This window comes from Lates calcarifer, linkage group LG7_1 (assembly GCF_001640805.2).
Source record: "Lates calcarifer isolate ASB-BC8 linkage group LG7_1, TLL_Latcal_v3, whole genome shotgun sequence".
Lineage (NCBI taxonomy): Eukaryota > Metazoa > Chordata > Actinopteri > Centropomidae > Lates > Lates calcarifer.
The window spans coordinates 4632708-4656304 of NC_066839.1; the positions used below are offsets into that span (position 1 = coordinate 4632708).

A 23597-nucleotide genomic window follows, 5' to 3' on the forward strand; every position below is an offset into this window, starting at 1 on the left:
CAGTTGGTGGTGGGTGGCCTGTTCATATGCTGCCTCTAGCTTCAATTCAGCAGTTGCCGGAGCCCCACAGGGCCAGACAGGGAGAGAATCACATTCTCTGGAAACACACTGGCAGAAAAGAAATCAGTCTCTCTGCATTAGACTTATGAGCAATTCACCCGCTTTGATTTCATTTAATAACCGTGCTGTGTTTTAACTTAAAATGTTCACTGCAGCTGGAGTTGACTGTGTCTCCTCGTGCGACGCTGTAAAAGTTTTTTTTTTTTTTGAGGGCATTGTTGCCTCTTTTCTCTCCTTGGCTTGCACACAATGATTTTACCTGTTGGAGTGGAGAGCATGGGACTGTCCACTTTGAGTCTCAGTGATGTGTTTGCATGAAGGCAGATTATTAAGACTACACTGGAGTTCAATAGCACAAAGTCATATACTGCGAACTATCTGGCTGTGCTTTCACCAACAGGATCATTTGGCTGGTTTTAGTTTTTTAAAATCTATTTTTCTTTTCCCCAACAAATGATGCTTCAAAACTACAAACCTCCTCTTTCACCAGCAAAAAGAACACACCACACTTTCAAAGACTGAGCATTCAAATCAACCACCTCATCACCAGATAACCACAACTATCCCATTTACCACCTAGTAAGTAAAATCAATACCAAAGAAATGATTGATTGGGCCACAGTAAACACACACACACACAGGCTGCTGGACTTCAAACACAAAGCCTTGCGCTCACACAGCCACCACATACACACCTGCTCTGAAGCTGGCATTGGCAAACAAGGAACAAAGTGATGCAAGTAAAGCAATATGTCTGACAGGCAGCTCACAAGGTGAAGCAGAACGACAACTGAGTTGCAACTTGTGAAGGACTGTGAGAAGAGAGTCACATTTATATGAATGAACACGTGTTGTTGTCTGGACATTGTGTTAATTTCTCTATTCATCTTATCTGAACAATGTTAAACTTAGGCTATCTGAGCTGCATGACTTTTTTTCTTTATGTTGCATCTGTGGGCTGCAGTTCATTAACGTTTTTGTTTTAGCTGTTACAGGAGAAATTTTGCTAATGCCTACCTTTTTCTAACTGTGAGTCTCCCTGTGCACAGATCTGTGTTTTGCTTGTGTTTGTCTGCCTGTGTTAAGTGAACGAGAACATGTCAGTGATTGTTTTTAGTCTCCATCTCTATATTTATTTTTATCTCAGTCTGTTACAAAGTCTGTGTTTATTGGTGTGGTGTATTTGTGGATATGGATCTTGATAGACCTTAATGCATCTCTTGGTGCATGTGTGTTTGTGTATACTCTCAGATGTTGGCTGTCAGGAGAACCTGAGGCTTTAAGACCTGGATGTAAGTTTGGTCTAATAATTTTAGGTTTAAGACAACTTTAGGATTCAATGTTGAGGCTTATACAAAATGCAATTACAGCAGTGAGGGTCTTCACAAGTATAGAAGTACAAAAATGTGTGTGTGTGTGTGTGTGTGTGTGTGTGTGTGTGTGTGTTGTTTTTTTTTTTTTTTTCATTTGGCCTGCTGCCAGCAGTTCACTCAGCTGGTCTGAAGTGAAACAAGGAGACAAGCGGAGCGTGCTGGTGGCAACATTCAGCTGTCACTCTCAATATCCCAGTCACACACACACACACACACAGACACACACTTATTTTCTCTCACACTGAGAACTGCTCTCGTATTTCTCACACACAATGCTCTGCCTAATTAGGGTTGTAATGTGAACAAAGGCAGCAGTCCTATCTGCCACAGCAGACCTCTGAGCGCTCAAGTTCAGACAGGAAACCTCTTAGTGAAGTCATGTGGGGCCCTTCATTTGTCTCTCTGTCTCACAAACACACACAAGTGCAGATGGTTTAACAACACACAGTTTGAAAAAAATACTAACTGCGACCTGAGGCTGACGTCATTCTTTATATGTCACGGCCCATTCACACACAGACACGTCGCTCAGGATCAGTGCTTCTCAACTGAACATTTATTTCAACGGGAGATGCTGCTTGTAGCTTTCTGACAAGGTGGGGCAGCGCTACATGTTTTGATGAGGGCTGAGATGACAAAAGTTGAAAGTAGTTCCACTTCTGAGGAGGAGCAGGAATTACTGTTTGCTGTGAAATCACTATTTCACGGTCATTCATGGTGAGTTTTGGCTGCAGTGTTAAAACACAGCACAGGTGACCTCAGAGAGAACGATACTTTAACCATCTGAGAGTAACAAGTTCAAGTTTACCGTCTGTGCCATTTGCATTAGAAACCGTTCACTCCAACACAATAACAAACTCCCTACAGTGCACAGAAAAAATAATAATAATAGATACAGACAGAAAATCTGTGATCACGCTCTCAGACGACTGATTGGATTTCTGACAGGTCACAGATTTTGGATTCGCTCTGTTGCAGTTTGTGCATTTCTATGGTCTGATTCTAACACGGCTGCTGTCAAAGGATCTGTGATAAACTGTAGTGAGTAGTATTTTACATGTTGTGGCTAAAACGAGTCATGTCTGCAAACAAGACACATTTATATCAGACTGAACTTCACTGTAGAACAGACAGACCTTAGTATTTTTAAATTTTCCTCCTTTCTGTACAGTAATACAGACTCTTTGAATAAACTTTATTGGAATAGCCAATGGAAAAAAAGAGAAAACGATCAGGGGGTTCCTTGCTTCTGTTCAGTGTGAGCACCCACGTTGTGGCCGTTCCATTGATCTGTGCAGTGTGAGCATAAAAGTCACGGGTACAGGCCGTGCAGAGAGACCGATCAAAACATGTAGTGAGTGAACACAACACACACGCTTCACCTGCTTCTAGCTATTTTTCAAAACTTCTACAGTGAGTGAGTGTCCCAGCAGAGTGCATTAATTTTGATAGACTCCTGATGCTGAAGAGATGGAAATATAGTTCACTGGCTTCAGTACAGTAACTTAATAATGTGTTTTATCTAGTAGCAGCTCATGTGTCTGTGGATGCCAGAAGATGATTCTCAGTGCAATCTACTGCTTTGTTTACTTTATATAAAGTGTTCCCACATCCACCTCTGTAGAACGAAAACTGAGCGAGTTTCTAATAAACCAGTGGGATGGGCTTGGTTAACTTTTTCGCTCACACACACACACACACACATAGATAGGAAAACACAAACACACACTCGCACAAAAATCTCTCTCACACAAGAACACCACACACAGGCGCGTCCCTGTCCTCCTGCCAGTAATGAAGCAGATAATAAGCTGCTTCACGCTCTGCTGTAGCAAAACCAAAATCAAAACACTGTTGATTTAAGAATCAAAATGCGTACACTCATGGGTTTTTCATCTTCCATGCTCTGTGGCAATGATGAGGTAGAGCTTCAGTGTATGTGTGTGTGTGTGTGTGTGTGTGTGTGTGTAGATGTTCGAGCTGTATATCAAAAGCCTGAGGAGCAGGCAGTGGGTTTGCTTGGCGGCGTTGAGAATCCATTCCTCGTGCCTCCCGCCTCATTTCAGCTCTCCGCATTTCCAAGAAATGATTCTCTGACTTTGACACTGATGTCGTCACTGACCTTTTTTTTGGGAAAAATTTCTGAAGTTGTCAAAGAAAGAAAATAGAAGAAAACAAACCGTGCAAACATTTTGATACTGGGAGGAGGATATAAACCTTCAGAGATGAAGTATAAATGAAAACTGTGGATAAACCAGTGAGCTAAAGAGAAAATGTAAACAAGATATTCATATGCACTTGTATTTTTCTGTTTAACATGCTAAGTTGTTCTATTTTTCAAGCATCATTTCAATAAAGTTTCATAACTCTAAAGTCCTTTTAATTAACCTGCCATCCGGCTCATTCTCCTCCCAAAAAATGTGAACTGTTTTTATCTTTCATCAACAACAGAACTAATGATATCACACTCCACATTTGTCATGTCACTGGTGCCCACTGGTGACAGTCATTATGAATAGCTTTCTTTCTCTACTGGCGGTTTCCCCGCCTACCATAGACATGCAGCAGTCAACCCACTTCTCAAGAAAACCACACTCGACCTTCCTGATTTTAAAAAACTTTAAAACTTCTCAAATTTACTGCTTTTAGCTAAAATTAACAGAAAGCAAAAACTGCCTTAATTAAGGTAACCAGTGATCTATAACTAATACCTGATGCTGATTTTAATTCGCAGTGCTGGTCTGTGACTTTGCTGTCTGGTTCAACTACTTCCATGTTTTTTTCCTGTATGTTTTTTCTTTTATACAGATACATAATATTAATGACCATATTCTCCTCTTGAGGGAGCCTATACACTGTGTGAATTCATAGAATTTTTAAACTATATATATATGACACACACCAACAACTGAATGTGGACAATTAAAAGCATAGGTTTTTGATACGTTTTGTGTATTTTAGTTGAAAATCACCAGAACTCCAATATCAAACTCAGTTAAAAGAAACATTTATAAAACATGTGTCAGTATAGTTGTTCTTCTTTGGCTGAGTTTGAACTGATGACCTAGATATACATGTGAACTTTCAGGAGGGAGGTTTGTGATTCTCCCATATTTGACATAGCTTTTGATATTGTCTCCAATATAGATGTCTAACATCTTAAAAAACAAAAGAATCCCTCCTGTGTTTGTACCTGCTCCTCTCTCAGTGACAAGGCACAGACAAAAAAAAAAAAAAAAACACTTGGAAGTTGTTTTGGGTGACCCCATTTTAAACGAAGAAAAGCCAAGTTTACTCACTTTGTCCCATGTTGTAGAGAACGACAGTATAAAGAAAAGAAAAATTTGAGAGCAACATACTTTCATCATGAGGCATCAAAAATGTCTTATATGTGTTTCACTTGGATCTAAGTGTCTGTCATTGGCCTGGCATCCCATCAGTCTGGCAGAGCACATATACTATAAACACACATACATATATAAATATACACATATTTTATAGCTGCATTTTTTTTTCCATCTCTCAGTGATGTGTTTGTTGGGGTTCTGTTTTTTCCTGATATGGTTTTATTGCACTCTCCACAGAGTTTCTTGTGTGTTGCTTCATGTAAGGAGCATCCCGTTACGTTGTTTCTATAAATTCCCTAATCTCCTTTGTTTCTCACAAAAATATTTAAAATAAAAATCTACCATCATTTGATGGACTAATGTGGTGTAGTAAAAAAACCTTTCCAAATTTTGGAATCTCCCCCAGCACAATGTCACTGTAGTGCCCAGTCTGCCCTGAAGAAGAAGTGCTGCTCAGCATATTCTAAACTCTTGTATTGTAAACGCAACAGTGAGTGATAAAAATCACCACCACTTGCTCCCTGCAAGAAACCATGTTAGGTGGCAGAGAAAACGTACAAATGCCCCCTTTAATCCATTAGCAAAACAAACATGAGGGCTTGACAAAAAAGGATATAAAGGAACATTATTAAAAGCAGGTGCTGTTGTGCTGCAGGGACACATTTAATCGAGGTTGTCTGAGCTTGTGTGTTTGTGTATCCTGTCTCTGCAAGGAGGTGTAAATTATGATGTGTCAGAGGTTGTCTCTTCCCCATAAGACCATCTGTTTAAACACACAGACACACACACACACACACACTTATAAGCTCTATTCCACTGTGCACATCATGAAATATTGTCATGATTAAGATGTTCTGCTTAAAGATTTGACAGAGAAGCTAATTCAATTTAACTTGGTAGTCAATACTATATATCATAGCACATATTCCATAATACCAAGTTTAATATAATGTTCCCCAAAGACACAGAATAATCCTGGCGGTCAAAACAAGCTGAAAATGTGCTTCAGTTTGTATCTAACTGGAGCCCTCTCATTATCTTGGGAGCAACAAAAACACTGATCTTCAGACTTTTTCCCACTCCACATCACACAGACAATTAGACAGGATTTAGTTGAGATTGTGATTCGTCTTTGTAGCTCTGTGATGCCTACTGGCACTGTGTACAGTCCACTAACAATCAGGATTAACAGTTACTTTGTCCACATATACTGGAACCAACACTTTTAATTGCCATCACCTAAAAATCCCTCTGAGTTTACTCACCACAGAAAAAACTTTACCAGCATTTGCCACTTAGTCAGTTAAGACCCTGCAGCCACTTCATTCAGACTTCTGTCATATCATGTCTCTCTTTAAAATTAACTGTATGACTCCACATTATAAAACTAAAAAGTTAATATGCCCTCAAATCACGTTTTAAATGTTACATCCTAATTTCCTTGACGCTTGTGTCACTGTTCAGTTCCTGTGTGTTGTTGGAAGAGTCAGTCAAGTCTGGCTGCATTAACCCAGGAGCGTATGTGTGGGTGTACGCGTGTGTTTTGCGCCACCCGTCTGTCTCCGGCGAGGGTTTAAAGAGGGATTGAATTAGAGGAAGGATAGCTTTCAAGTAGGGATTAGGCTAAAGCTGGGTCTCTCAGGGTCATTATTCAATAGCCAGTGAGTGGCATCAGGACCCCTAAAACCCAGCAGAGAGCAGGCTGAGAGTGGCTACTCCATCAGTAATGAAAGAAGGAGAGCTCAGGAGAGAGAGTGTGTGTGTGTGCTGCATTGTTATGGAACAGTTGGGGATAATAACAGCAAAAAAACTTTGAAAACTTTCTTTGGTAGACAGAGAAATTGGCAAGTCGCCCACTCAGGGTCGCAGAATGTTTCTCTAGTCTGTCATTTCCAAGTCAAGATGTTTGGTGATGAGGTTGAACCAAATATATGCCAACAACTAATGATGACTGAGGCTGACTGATCAATTATCTGGGTCTCCTCATATACTCTTCAAAGTCCATGAGAAAAAATAACTTATGGGCAGAAATATGTAGGCGGGGGAACTGAATTTGAATCATTTGTACTTGACTTTGAATTGCTCAAAGTGAATAACTGCATTGAAAAACTGAATCTGAATAGGCTGAAATTGAATTTATTAGTTTGGATCTGAAATCACATGAACTTGGAAATTGAATATATTGGCTCTGAAATGAAAATTTGAGTCTTCAGTTCATGAATTCAACATGAATTTACAGCCACTGCAGTCCATGAAGGAAAAAAACACAACTTTTACTTTACAACCAACTTTCAATTCCATGTGATACTCACGTGGTTTTGGTTGTAGCATCAGTTCTTGATGGTTTGATGATCTAATGATTTATCTAATTTACCAAACATATTATGTCAGTCAGCCACAACTTCACTCACCCTAGAATTTTTGGTGCAAGTGGTTTTAGCTGTTTTGTAAATTGTAATAGATCCAGAGATTTGGTGAACTAATGCTATTAATTGTGCCAGAGTAAGCTTTTCTTCTCTAACTTCATTAAGTCAACTATTCATGATGCATGCCAACTAACAGCAGCTGCTAGTGTAGCTTTCTGGTGCCTCTGGTTCAGTGCAGTTGAGGCCCACCCTGGTCACGTCTCGAACTTATTCACATAATACCATTGTGTCATCTTCAATAAACAACAAAACAAAGTGCTCTGAATGTGAAGAGCTGCAATACTGAGATAAAAACAAGGAAAATATCTTAAAGACGATCAGATTATTTGGTTGGTTATTGTTTTTTCAGCTACTTAAAAAGTATTGCTTCCTGTTGCCTCTCTTCTGCTCAGTTCTCACACCTAAAACTTAAAATACAAATTTGTTTGCGCAACCGATTCCACAACAGCTCTTCACCATCTTAGCTGTGGTTTGATCTTTCTTTAAATGTAAATGCAAACTGGCTGGATGCTGACTAATGTTCCACTGTACTGACTTCTGCATATAGGCACATTATGTTTTTACTTTTCTATTTTCTGACTGTGGAGACAAAGTGTCTGAAGCTTAAACCAACAGTTATCAAATGTTCTTTTTTAATAAACTGTATTTACATGTATTTTACACATAAATCACTTTGCAAACTTGCTGTGGAAAGTGTTATATTAAAAGGTTGTTAGCCACCCACGCAGTTTTATTAACGGGGCTGAAGTGCAGTTCATAATTGCTTGTTCAAGTGTAATCGCACCAAAAAAACAAAAAAAACTGTCAGAACAGTGAGTAACACAACCTCACCAGCAAAAGCAACAGAAAAGAGGTGGACAGAAGGATTAAAGCAAAAAAGAATAAAGCAAAGTGCAGAGAAGTGAAGATGGTTGAGTGCATCCATTTTAGCTGATGCTGTGAATTTGGGTCCTTCTGAGATTTTTAGTGCTACAGTCCCACTTCACTGAGTTCTCTGAGCCAGCAGACAGAGGCTTACACCAGGATCAAAGACAAACCCTCAGCTCGTGGCTCCTTATTGTCGGTTGGTTTGTCAGGATCATCCTGAGATGCTAGTTTCTCTGCTCCCCCAATCACATACAGACCTCAGATATCTCACTGTGACATGACTGGAAACAGTTTAGAGAGCTGACAGGAGATCAGGCCGTACGGAGGTGCAGCTGAACCTCATCCTGCAAACTACATCACTGGCTGTTCACACACATGGTTTGATCCTTGTGTGGTCACATTCACTTGAAAATGTCTCCGTTAAACAAAATCAATATGCTGTATTCATTTGAGCCATTTATAGCTGAGATACTAAAAATGTGGTGGGCAGAAATGTTTCATCCGACACAATTAGCTCCCCTATCTTTAGTTCAATTAGGACCTGCTGACCGGGGAAATGTTTCATTTTTCATTATGACTTCAACCTAAAGGAACGACAGCCATGACTGCTACTCAAATATTATTCATGTGCTGCTAATGGCTCAACATTAGAGAGGGGAAACTGCCATATAATGGAGACAAAATTATAAAAAATACAAATGTAGATGTGACAGTGAAATGAAAGTGGGGGTAAACAAATATGCAAAATTACTGATCATTATTGTATCAATAAAAGTTATCAGAAGTGCAACACTGTACACAGGAGACAATATTTCCCTTTATATATTTTCTGTTGAGTTCTTTAATCCTAAGTTGCACTGAACACATTCACATTAAACCTGATGCAACTGCACTGTGCAGATTTCTGTGCTGTACACTATTTATTTTGTCACTGTGCAGGCCAGGCAGGCAATCATATCACACAGATCTGGTGGAAACTATAAATGAACAGGCCTGATGTCATGTTAACTGAAGACCTAATGATCAAACTTATATAAACTTTATATTATATAACAGTGACAACAGTGTTACAGTATTTCATGAAAGGGTTTTTACATTTGCTGCTTTAACTGCAAAATGGCAGGTAACAGAAAAATCCTCAATTATACTCGAACATGACTGGCCTTATAAGAACAAGCTGGTATTCAGGAAAAGTAGCAGCAATAACCACAGTGGCTGAATAGATGCAAACAAACTGCAGAACCTCTGACAGAAGAGTCAAAGAAAAACACCTGCTTTTGCCACCTGCTTGATTGTTGAGTGACCTCTAGAAAGTCCAGGACAAAAGTACAGCAGTGATAAGCAGCAAAGATGGAGAAAGACCGAAAACGCATGGATTATCTCTTAAAATGTGTGGATTTTACTTTTGCCAGAGAACCCATGGAAATTAAAGAATGCTCTTGATGGCATACGTTTAAAAGAGAAGGCCGAAAAGAACAGACAACAGTTTCCTTATTTTTGTTGTATGTCTTTGAATTTTCTTACTGTCAGTTCCCCTAAGTAGCATGAGAAGGGGAAACAGAGGATGGGGAAGTGATAAGATAATAATCAAGCTGTTAACACTGATACAGCAAGGGCTTTGCATTGTCACTGGCCCATTCGGGTCAAAGTTACCAAGCAAAACAGGCACCTGTGTACCCCTTATACATATACACATGCGCACTGCCCTGACTAAACAAATACAGCAACATTACTAGCCATTACTTTTTTCAGTTTATCATGCAGTCATGGGGAAGTTTTATTCTGACAATCATGGTGGCTGCCATTGTGTTTTTCCATTTCAAAGATGGTAATAGAGTACTGTTGTATATGAATAATGAATAATAATATATATAGTAGTAATACTACCATAAGAGAGGAAGGAGTTGGAGGTTTAACTGTGAGCAGCAAGGGCTACTTTTGCCATGGACTCCTCTCCCCAAGAAGGTTGATGATGCATAGTGATGGTTATTTGACCTGGCATTGATCAATATTTACTTTCCAGACAAGTCCGTCAGCTTAATCATGAGTCATCATCTTCTTTGTACCCACTGGATTTCATAATCAAGAAAAAGTACACATAAGTGGCTTGATTTAACAAACAGAATGACTAATTAGGCAATGTTGTCTTTAGTAATAAGGTGACTATATAATGTCTGTAAAAAGTCACAATCACAGTGAAAACACTGAACAACAGAAAAAATACAGTTATGTATAGGTGAAAACTCTCTACAAATTGAGTTAAATCAATGATAAAAAATGTTCTTTTACAAAAGTCTTGCAACTTGCATGAGAACAGCTGCTTTTGGTAGCAGTTTACATCACAGCCTGGTACGAACAAGGGTTAGCATCTTGAACAAGTTAATGCCATGTCAATGAAATGTTCTCACAATGACAAACTATTTCCCTAATTCCTCATAATTTTATGGACATAATATTTTAAATACTAAAGGGCAGAGCCATTGCTCTCAAACATAAGTGGTGCTTCATTTGTTAAACACTTGAACTGAATGAAGCTGAATTGCCTGTTCTTTCATGATTAAGTTATGAACAGCTAAACCATCATATTTGCTAAATCATCACATTTCTACATAATGTGATTGCGTAACACACCCTGTCTGTGTGACCCTGGCCTCCTACATGTCCTTTGTTTCTGAATTGCTTTGTGGATTTCTGTTCAGAGTAGCAGTTCAGGGTCAAGATGTACCAAATCTTGAGAATCCTTCTCCTGTGCTTTACAGTGGACACTTGGCTGTATCACTTGTCAACTTAGTAAAAGGGCAGGAAGGAAGATTTAAGACAATTTAAACTGTGCTAATCAATTCCCATGAGTACCACAAGGATCACAATGTTACCACCAATACACTCACACATCATAAAGTACATTACACTATTACACTCATTGCTCAAGTTTTAGTAGTAGCTATAGTGATGGTTGTACTTGAAGCAGTGGTACATTAATTAAAGAACTGATACTGCTCTTTTTGTCTTTTTTACATGAACCTCATCGCATGAAACAGATTGGGATCACGTGTCATGTGCCAGGAGAGTTGTAGCATTTATTCACTAGCAAATAACCTAACTGTAAATACACTGCACTACCACTTTCACAGCTTTACTGCTAGCCTCTCACTTTCCTGCTCCAGTTGTCAGCTAACACCAAAGATGCTCTAAGCACGATTCTCTCTGTCGCTCACACATGACACACTCAGCTATCCCTTTAAGAGCTACGCTACTTTACGTTGTGCAACTACATGTATCATCCAGAGAATCTCATATGGAGAGCATGGAAAAGAGTAATGAGAGCTTGTAAGAAATGCTGGTGTGCAAGAAAAAGTCACAGTATGCGAAAGAGTAGGATGTAGAGATGCAATGTGTGAGAACTGCCCCAGGTTGGTTGTTAGTTTCCAGGAAGCTGTGGCAACAAGCAGCACCAAAATGAGTTCCTCGCAGGTTGACCAAACTGTTTCAACAGCTTTGTATCCGTCTGAACAGTTAATACCAGCTTCACTACATGCTGGTCCTCAAAACTGGCAGAGAAGTTAAAATATCATTTATACTACCACAGTAGAACTAATGGTGTAGCATATTGAATGTTCCCAGCATACAGTGATGACTTGAAGATTCTTATCTTGAAAACCCCAGACATGTCGTATTTCTGCTTTTAGTTAGAGGAATGCTTACTGGTTTTCTAAGAAGAATGCTCGACTGACTTAAAACAGAACTCAAAGCTGCTAATAAGTGGTATCAAGCTGTTTTACATTCAATGTCAAGACCAACTACAATTACCACCTTTCAAGTTATAATGTTGCTTAATGGCCAGAAAAGTGTTTAACATTATGATGTTACAGTGAAGTTGACCATTAACCTTTTGGATATAAATTCATAATTTTATCCTATTAAACATTTGTGTGAACCTTTAGTACAATTAGCATGTAGATTCTTGAGTTATAGCCAAAACGTGTTGTGTGAGGTCACAGTGTCTTTGACCTTTGACCACCAAATTCTAATCAGTCCACCCTGAGTCCAAATAAAAATGTTCAGTATTATTGGTGAATACCTGCTTCTTAACTGCCATTATTCCTTGTGTTTTGCTGTGGTATGTGCTATGTCACTCAGCAGTCTATCTGAGCAATATTCTCTTTTAATGTTGAGTATAAGAGAAAATAGAACAAGTGGGAAATATTCAGTCTGAAATAGGCAAAGCACCAACAAATGAATATATGTATGTATGTGTGTGTGTGTGTATATATATATATATATATATATATATCTTCACCACTTAGACAGCACATACACCACACAGAAAAGACTTCAAGCTGTACCACAAGGATCTATGCTAGTACCAGCTCCTTTTACTATTACATTAATAATACTAATCTATAAATAGTTGTAAAGTCCATCTTTATGCAGATGACACTATTTTATACTGTTGTGCTAATCATTCACCCACTTGGACTACACTGAAATCTGAATGTGAGGAAGTTATAGGTGGAGGCCTGTGTGAACTGACTGGTTTTGTGGTAGAGATTATATCAAGTATCTACCCCAGCCAAGTAGGAATCTATATTTGCTTTTCCTGTATTAATACTAAATGTTACATAATGACTATAAATTTAGCTCTGCGGACTGTATATAAAGAGAGTCATATCTCGTAATCAACAGATATCACCCATCAACCTCACAGATCTCAATTTATTCTGTGTGTAAACAGCCTTTTGTCTTTGATTCTGAATCTGTGGAGAGGTAAGAATTAAATATTTTAACCTCATTTAGGCAGACAAAGCATTGGGAGAAACATGCTGAGATTTGTTATTGTATTATAAAAATATTCTGTGCTTTCTTTGTTTGTTTTAGGATGAAGTGTACTGTGGTCTTTCTTGTGCTGTCTATGGTCGTCCTCATGGCTGAACCTGGAGAGTGTATCTGGGGAACGCTTTTGCATGGAGCACTTCACGGTACAGTAAAGGGAACTTTTTTACTGCCAAATATTTTTGATATATTACTTACATAATTACATGCGTAGCTAATCATTTTCAATAATTTTAGCAAAATAGACTTTGACTATAAAATCTGTATGGATTTTTTGGAAGTCCACCAGCTGCCTTTTGGGAATTGACCCTGTAGAGTGCGTAACATTAATTGATAAAAAAACAAACTTAATGTTAGGCATATGCTCTAGGGATAAGTGTAAATACTGAATTAACTAACACAACTGATGTGTGATATGATGTGATTAGCTTGAATTTAACTTAAGTCTTTTCTTTTGTTTGTTTAACTTAGTCGGCAAGTTTATCCATGGGTAAGGACGAATGCTTCTGCCACTATTACGTATCATATATACATATACATATACATATACAGTGCATACAATTACATACTATAATTATTACAATTACTGACTACTTCTCTTGTCATGCTTCTCTCCCTTCACCAGACTTGTCAATGGGGACCGCAAAAATGTGGACGAGCTGGACAAACGTTCAATGAACACCCCAGGGCATCGTGGTCTTAACTGACGAAGCCACTCATAAGTATTTTCTGAATGATATGCCTCTTGCTTCTCAGTCCAAGAAAAAAATATTGACCCACAAAGGCAACCATCGCTGAATATATATATTTTGAATTGACCTATTGTTTAGGGACATTTGAATTAATTTTGTGAAACTGATACATTTGGAGTAAATCTGCATTATAAAAAAACATCTCATGTCTGTGTCTCATTTAAAAATGCTAATTTACAATGATGATGAAGAGTTTTTTACTATAAACTCACAATACAGTAACTCACATGTAGATATAATCTGACAATTATGTGTTAACTGTTAGTAGTTTACTTTGAATGTTACTAGAAATGGGGTCCTTTGGAATGGGCCTGAGTAGCAAGTCAGACTGCCCTGACAACATAGCTTTCTAAATGAGCTTGTCTTCCTGCACAAGCAGATACCAAAGATACCAAAGCCGCACAACTAAACTAGACAGCTACTGGCTCAGTTCTGCTACTGCTAAGTTCAAGTAGAGAGAGAAACCTGATACTAAGGCCTTCACTCCAGTGCTGTAAGCAAGGTGTCAAAGAGGTCAAAGTTCCACCATCTTAGCTGATTAATTATCTTTACATACAGAACATACTAGTAGTGTATGAAGTTTTGGCAAACTTTTGTTTGAATAAAAGTAGCAACTCCACAAGGAATAGAAAGACTCTGTTACAACTAAGTAAACGTGTTGTGCCCATCATGCAGAATGGGCTATTGAAGAATAAAGTGTATTTTATTATTGGATTGTAGTAATTTATGTATTACATGTGTAAGCAACACCTAAATGTTACAGTTGGTAAAACTCGTGGTAACTGTAACTATTTATATATACTGCTGCATAGCTTAATCGATGATAATACATCCTACTTTATTTGTTGACATATTTTAATCAATAACTAAAAGATGTCAAGTACATGTAGTGCAGTGAAAAGTGCATTATTTATCTCCCAAGTGTAATGGAGTAGAAGTATAAAGTAACACAAAAAGAAGTACAGTAACTACAATAACTTAAAACCAGTTGGCAGTTTTAATGTTGTGGCTGAACTGTACATCTATACGTACGAGTGAACAACGTGTGGAAACGTGGATTTGATATGAAGAGCATCTACCATGTAACTGCATGTTTAATTTTAATATTCGCTAAGCTGGTTTATGTTAAATTTTAAACCTTAATACTGAAAAGTGATGGGAGGAGGGAACAGTGGGTAGAATGACCTCAGTTTCGTGATTAAAATGGACTTTTACCACTGCATTACAAAATGTAAAGAGAGTGACTGGTCTTGTTTCATATATTGCAAAACAGACATGAAATTATGAAATGATGGCACCCACTGCTATAAAAAGAGATGTGCACCTACCCTCAGAGAGAGATTTACATCACATTGCCCAATTAACTCTCTGGCAGCAGCCTTGTGACATTTGACTCAATCAGCAGTAAGGTAAAAACTAAATATTAAATTGTCATTTACATATATGTATGTATGATCAAGACAGTCATTAGAAGTCTGCTATGTTGTGTATTTATGTGTAAATGCTGCCTATCCATTGTATTGTGTCTTGACGCTTGCATTGTAACATTGGTAAAATGTACACTTTGTGGCTATCTAAATGTGGACTCTCTGATGTATTTGCTGTTTATTTACAGGATGAAGTTCGCTGCAGTGTTTCTTGTGCTGTCACTGGTCGTTCTCATGGCTGAACCTAGTGAGGGGTTTCTCCACCACATTATTAAACATGGTACCAATCAATAATTCTATGAGCAGACATTTTGACATGATGAAGCTGGAAATGCAAAGGTGTAACTGATAATATTAGGATTTCTGAACATTTTGACAAAACAGAGCTTCAACTGGGATCAAAACATTATCAACTTAAATATCAATATAGATATAAATACATTTTGGAGTCACTTTGCTCTTTTCTAAAAACAAATATGGGAGTAGAAAAGCATGTTTATGTTCGTCAAAGTAAGGCATCAGAAATAAAAGTATAAATTTGGAATTTATAAATTGTTACACTATGTGCTATGCTGCACTGACTGTACAATAGTAAAAATAATATTGTTATAGTACTATAACATATGATGTCTGAGGTCAAACTAATTGTTTTCTTCTCCTGACTGTTTCTATGTAGTTGGAGGTTTCTTCCACGGGTGAGAACCTTTTACTACTGTTACCATTTCTATAAACACTTAATTACATTGCAGAAAATATCTAAACTGATATAACGTGTATTATACATAAAAAGTATATGAGCTAAATCTGGTCTTTCTTTATTTAACAGACTTATCAATGGCCGAGCGAGAGAGCAGCAGGAGCAGCAGGACAGACAGGCATATGTCCAAGATCGGGCTGAATTTGAATAGACCATCTAAATCTATGATGGTTTACCTGAAGGGGCGACTGCTAAGCAATGTTTAAGATTACGCAGAAAAAAAAAAAAGCTAACTAACAAAAATACAAAAAAAAAAAATGGCATTGTTGAATTGAATCATCTAGTGGGGTTCATCTGCGGTGCTTGCAACTTTCTGATGCTTTAACTTATTTGACTGGAAAAATGTTATTCATTAATCAACTGGAATAAAATTGCATCTGAAAAATTCAAAACAGTCTCCCATTGTCTTAATTTGACTATGCAACATTGTCTTATATATTGTATTTAATATGCTATGTTTATAAGCAGCTCAAGGGTTTTACTGTACTTGTGCCCTAATGTATTGAAAAATGTAGAAGTCAAAAACAAGATAGAATTTAACCCTATTTTTTAGAATTTTTTAAAGCTGCCACTTGGACTTTCTGCCACTTGGTGGACATAACCGCAGTGACTTCCATGTGCTGTGACGTCATGTGCATACCCTCTATTGTCCCTAACCTTTCAGTTTTGTGAAATGTTGTAGTGTTTTCTGAGTTGTCGTCGTGTTTTCTGAAATGTTGTTGTGTTTTCTGAAATGTAGTGTTTTCTGAGTTGTCATGTTTTCTGAAATGTTGTGTTTTCTGAAATGTTGTTGTGTTTTCTGAGATGTTGTAGTGTTTTCTGAGTTGTCGTTGTGCATTTACCTTCAGGGCCACTGTAAAGGGTGTCAAAGTTACACCATTTTGGCTGGTTAATTATCCTTACATACAGAACATACCAGTGGTTTAAGCAGTATTGGCAACTTTTATTTGAATAAAAGTAGCAACTCCACAGAGAATTGAAAGACACTGTTACAAGTAAAAGTCCTGCATTCAAACTTTTCCTTTAAGTAAACATGTTGAATACTTACTTAAAGTGCCCATCATGCAGAATGGGCTATTGAAGAATAAAGTGTAATTTATTTCTGGATTGTAGTTATTGATGTATTACTTGTGTAAGCAACACCTTAATGTTACAGTTGGTAAAACGCAGGGTTACTGTAACTACTTTATATACTGCTGGGTAGCTTAATCTATGATAATACATCCTACTTTATTAGAGATGAAGTATAAAGTAGCACAATAAGTAGTACAGTAACTACAACATTAAAACCAGTTGGCAATTTTAATGTTGTGCAACATGCAACATGGAACATTCCAGAAATAGAAAGAGAAAATCAGCGTGAGAAAATAAGTTGAACAAGTTTTAAACCTTAATACTGAAAAGTGATGAGAGGAGGGAACAATGGGTAGAATGACCTCAGTTTCATATCATGTTTAAATCAGACTTTTACCACTGCATTACAATATGTAAAGAGAGTGTCTTTTTTTGCTTCCTGTATTGCAAAACAGACATGAAATTACTGAATGATGGCACCCACTGCTATAAAAAGAGATGTGCACCCACCCTCAGAGAGAGATTTACATCACATTGACCGATTAACTCTCTGGCAGCAGCCTTGTGACATTTGACTCAATCAGCAGTAAGGTAAAAACTAAACATTAAATTGTCATTTACGTATATGTATTATGATCAAGACAGTCATTAGAAGTCTGCAAAATCTGTTGTGTATTTATGTGTAAATGCTGCCTATCTACTGTATTGTGTTTTGACGCTTGCATTATAACATTGGTCAAAACAAATGTACACTTTATTTTTTATTTTTTTTAAATTAGAGGAAACTGTGGCTATCTAAATGTGGACTCTGTGATGTATTTGCTGTTTATTTACAGGATGAAGTTCGCTGCAGTGTTTCTTGTGCTGTCACTGGTCGTTCTCATGGCTGAACCTGGCGAGGGTTTTTTCCACCACATTATTAAACATGGTACCAATCAATAATTCTATGAGCAGACATTTTGACATGATGAAGCTGGAAATGCAAAGGTGTAACTGATAATATTAGGATTTTTGAACATTTTGACAAAACAGAGCCTCAACTGGGATCAAAACATTATCAACTTAAATATCAATATAGATATAAATACATTTTGGAGTCACTTTGCTCTTTTCTAAAAACAAATATGGGAGTAGAAAAGCATGTTTATGTTCGTCAAAGTAAGGCATCAGAAATAAAAGTATAAATTTGGAATTTATAAATTGTTACACTATGTGCTATGCTGCACTGACTATACAATAGTAAAAATAATATTGTTATAGTACTATAACATATGATGTCTGAGGTCAAACTAATTGTTTTCTTCTCCTGACTGTTTCTATGTAGTTGGAGGTTTCTTCCACGGGTGAGAACCTTTTACTACTGTTACCATTTCTATAAACACTTAGTTACTGCAGAAAATATCTAAACTGATATAACGTGTATTATACATAAAAAGTATATGAGCTAAATCTGGTCTTTCTTCATTTAACAGACTTATCAATGGCCGAGCGAGAGAGCAGCAGGAGCAGCAGGACAGACAGGCATATGTCCAAGATCGGGCTGAATTTGAATAGACCATCTAAATCTATGATGGTTTACCTGAAGGGGCGACTGCTAAGCAATGTTTAAGATTACGCAGAAAAAAAAAAAATCTAACAAAAAAAAAAAAAAAAAAAAAAAAAACCTGGCATTGTTGAATTGAATCATCTAGTGGGGCTTATCTGGGGTGCTTGCAACTTTCTGATGCTTTAACTGATTTGGCTGGAAAAATGTTATTCATTAATCAACTGGAATAAAATTGCATCTGAAAAATTCAAAACAGTCTCCCATTGTCTCAATTTGACTGTGCAACATTGAGGCAGTGTAATAAGACTAATATTTCAGACTAATAATTTTTGCCAGCTGAAGGGTTTTACTGTACTTGTGCCCTAATGTATTGAAAAATGTAGAAATCAAAAATAAGATAGAATTTTTCAAAGTACTATCTAGGGTATAGAGACAATGTGTAAATACAGTGTTAATTCCTTAGGTATAGTATGTAGCAGAAAGCCTTAACAGAACAACCTGTAGAAAATGGAAACCATTAAAAGAGTACTTACAAGAACACAAGAGACAAAAGAAAGTTTCCAAATTCATTAAAGATAGAAACAATTAAGGTTAGTTGCACATTCTTGCTGCCAACCTCCTGTTCTACCTCACCCCAAAGGTGTTCTCCTGCCCACTGCAGTGCACTGAACTCATTATCACATCAATGAAACCAGCTTTATACAACAGCAGTATCATGCTGCAAGTAGTCATTAGAAGACGTAAATTGTGTCATGTGTATACCTTTTTGTTCTTTGTGCTTAAGAAGGATGGTCACTGCAAGTTCTATAGGTTTTAAATGATCGTCATAGTACTGCTAAACAAGCAATGACAACATGCAAACACCACATCAGTCAGACCTTTGTGAAAAGAGCTAACAAAAAATACCTCTGACATGGACCTAGAGATGATAAATCAACCTTCAACATCTCAACACCAGGAAGTCCCTTGAGAATACAATCTCTTTTTCGAGGGAGACCATATGTCAAAAGGTAAAAGAGGAGTGCATTTCAATTATTGCAAAGTTACAGGGCAGTGTTGTTGCCAATAATGTTGTGTTTCCCATTGTTGAAAGCAAGAACCCGAAGCAAGGATCTTATACATATCATATCAAGGTCATTCAATCACCAGTGATATAACCATTACAAATTCACCTGATATATCTTTATCCCAGCTAAAGAAAACACAACCACCAACAATAAAGAAACAGCAGAATTATTTTTACAAATAAGCAATTATTTGCAACATGCAATATGCCCAGACCAAAGTAGTGATGTGACATTACACAACACAATGTGGATCCAAAGCCAAACACATATATTAGGTCCAAGACAGGAGACCTACAGGGCAGGATACTAGAGGCTGCTATTACCCATACTGCTATACTGACAACATGAAGGGGGTATTAGTTATATAGATAAAACATCTTACTTGACTTATTCTATGTCACTGGAGCCAATGCAATGAACAGCAGCAGTAAACTGAAAGGTTTTACTGCACTTGTGCCCTGATGTATTGAGAGTATAGAGAGTAGAGTAGTATTGAGAGTGTTAATTCCTTAGATACAGTATGTAGCAGCCAGTTAATTCAACAAAACAACTTGTAGAAACATGGAAACCATCAAAAGAGCATGTCAAAGTATACAAAAAATATTTAAGAGACAAAGGTCAACATTAGTCTCCAAATTCTTTAAAGGTCGAACAGGTTTAGATCAGTCAGCTGCACATTCATGCTGCCAATATCCCATTCTACCACACCCCAAAGGTGTTGTATGGCTACTGAGGTACACTGAACTCATCAGGTTGATGCAACCAGTTTTAGACATGACTTGGAGATACAGTGCTTTATCATGCTGCAAGTAGTCATTGGAGGACATAAATTGTGACCATAAAGGGATGCACACAATCAGCAACAGTATTCAGATAGACTGTAGCAATCAAACCATGATAGATCGGTATTACAGGGGCCCAAAGTGTGTCAAGGAAACAATCCCTAAACCATTACACCACCAGCAGCAGCTTGGACTGTTGACACAAGGCAGGTTGATGCCAAATTCTGACCCTGCCTCAATTTCATATCAGACTACATTTTTCCAGTCTTTAACTGTTCAGAAATACTCAAACCAACCCATCTGGTATCAACCATCATCTCACAAACAAAGCACAAACAAAGCACTTCACCAAGCTGAAAAAATAATGAGATCTTGTTCGTATTCATAGTTCGTATCTAAATTATACTTAAAAACTTGAACACAAAGTGGTGATGGAAGGAGGAGAACACTGTGTTGAATGACTCCAGCTTTCTTGGTATGATTATTCAGCATCTTATTCCTGCCTTCACATACATAAACACATGTTGCATAACACTGCATAAACAATGAGTCGAGGAATTCTCCCCTCACTATATAAGAGATTTCTACCATCTGTTCCACAAAGAGATTTACATCATCTGTAGATCTCACACTGCCTGATTGGCTCTCTTTGAGAACAGCCTGTCGACTTCGCTCTGAATCTGAAAGGTAAGGACTAAATATTTGAGCTTTGTTTATTTATGAGCAAGACATTAGACAACTACTGCTGCTACTTCACTTTATATGTTAAAATGTAGTGGTCTGACCTCTGATGTGCTTGGCTCTTGTTTTCAGGATGAAGTTCATCACACTCTTTCTTGTGCTGTCTCTGGTCGTCCTCATGGCTGAACCTGGGGAGGCTTTTATTCACCACATTATCAAGGGAATTGTTAATGGTAAAAAAATGGTTGTCTATATTTCTGTGCAATTCTAAATCACTGGAGTCCCTCTACTAGTGTGCTACTCTACTATGTGAGACTTAATGATTACAATGCATTTCTGATTAATTAGTTACTGCTCTATACTGCAAAGAATATTAAAATAGCGTATTCCCTCCTGTAATGTGTAATATAATGTGATTAATTCAGACTGAATATAATTATTTTCTCATCTCTGTCTTATTTAGTTGGCAAGACGATCCATAGGTAAGGACTTGTGCTTCTACTATAGTAATATTACAAACACTTTACAACTGCTCTTGTTGCATGTTTTTAAATTCTGGATCTGAACTCTGAACAATCCTCTCTCTGCTCACCAGACTTGTCACTGGGGGGAAAAGGGAAGACCTGCAAGAGCAACAAGACCAACGGATGTTTGAGCGGGAGCGGGCTTTTAACTAGACTTCCTCTATCTGTGATCATTTATCCAACAGGGTCACTCTGAAGTGGTGGTTTGGATGAAACTACATGATGTTTCCTCTTCAAAATAAAACCAAACCTCTCTGTCCACTGTACCAACTATTGCTTCACGTGTTTGCTTTGACTTTGATTTTGGAAGAAAATTGAATAAATCTGCATTTGAACACAAAAAAATATTTGTCCCTTGTCTTATTTTAATGAAAAGAATTATGATGAAAATAATGCAAACCACACTGGACACCAATAGGAGATTTTGGACAGAAATGTTTTTTCCTTTAGATTGTTACCTATTTGTGTATTTTCTGGCATTGCGATGTGCTATACATGGTGAAAAGGAATAGTAAAAATATAAGAATGCAACAAAAGGTAGTAAAAAGTCTACATCTAAATATTAATGCATACAAACAGAAATATACAAATGCAAATACAAATCTGTGTCCAAACTTGTTAAATAATTTAATGTAATCAATTAGCTTTCTTTCTACTCTACAGCTTAGCCACAAAAATGCAGCCATTTAATTTTGACCTTCTATCTGACCAGAATACCTAAGATTTCCATTTTTAGAAACCCCCAAATAGGCTAGAGTTATTTAAAAAATAAGTAATACAACACCCAGAATTATATACTTATACTATAAACCTGAGGAGCCTGCTGTAAGATGCCAGGGCGTAGCTGGGCACACAGGGACCTATAACTTCTAATCATAATATTAGGGTATTATATGCTCGCCTACAATGAAAAACATGAAAACGTGCAGGTAGCATGTGATGTAGGAAACATCAGTCCATTCATTTTTGTGGGAAACAAATTCCACATGATATACAGTAGGTGTGCGTAATGTTGCTTGACAGACCAAAGTATTATTTTGTAATTCAGTTCTGTGTGATTCTGAGGTAAGAAGAGATGGCTTAGTATGTGGACGACAACTCCTGCAGAAATGCCTCGTAGACCCCATTCTTTAAGGGGGACCATGCACAAAGAACTTGACCTAAGGGCCTCACACACCAAGCATTTGTACCTGCTGTATCAAGTGTAATATAATCCATTTGTAAGACCAACACGCCGCTCTAAGAGCAGATTTGTTACACATTAATAAAAGATACATTTAGAGAAGTCTCGCCAAGTTAAACCAAACTAAAAACCTGCACGAAAAGTGATAATGACAGGAGGGAAAGACTGTGTTGAATGTCCTCAGCTTTCTTGGTATGATTATTCAGCATCTTATTCCTGCCTTCACATACATAAACACATATTGCATAACACTGCATAAACAATGAGTCGAGGAATTCTCCCCTCACTATATAAGAGACCTCTACCATCTGTTCCACAAAGAGATTTACATCATCTGTAGATCTCACACTGCCTGATTGGCTCTCTTTGAGAACAGCCTGTCGACTTCGCTCTGAATCTGAAAGGTAAGGACTAAATATTTAAGCTTTGTTTATTTATGGGCAAGACAGTCATTCGACAACTACTGCTGCTACTTCACTTTATATGTTAAAATGTAGTGGTCTGACCTCTGATGTGCTTGGCTCTTGTTTTCAGGATGAAGTTCATCACACTCTTTCTTGTGCTGTCTCTGGTCGTCCTCATGGCTGAACCTGGGGAGGCTTTTATTCACCACATTATCAAGGGAATTGTTAATGGTAAAAAAATGGTTGTCTATATTTCTGTGCAATTCTAAATCACTGGAGTCCCTCTACTAGTGTGCTACTCTACTATGTGAGACTTAATGATTACAATGCATTTCTGATTAATTAGTTACTGCTCTGTACTGCAAAGAATATTAAAATAGCGTATTCCCTCCTGTAATGTGTAATATAATGTGATTAATTCAGACTGAATATAATTATTTTCTCATCTCTGTCTTATTTAGTTGGCAAGACGATCCATAGGTAAGGACTTGTGCTTC

The 23597-nt window shown here is 37.5% G+C and overlaps 1 protein-coding gene across 1 annotated transcript in view; it reads right to left on the reverse strand.

The window, feature by feature from the left end:
• LOC108891202 (exostosin-1a) overlaps positions 1-23278 on the reverse strand; it is an 85800-nt gene extending 62522 nt beyond the window's left edge. The window contains exons 1-2 of the mRNA XM_051072069.1: positions 23203-23278; positions 23002-23093 (exon numbers count right to left, since the gene is read on the reverse strand). Coding sequence (XP_050928026.1) covers positions 23002-23093; positions 23203-23278 — 168 coding nt within the window. The remainder of the gene's footprint in view (positions 1-23001; positions 23094-23202) is intronic.
• Between the last annotated feature and the right edge of the window lie 319 nt (positions 23279-23597).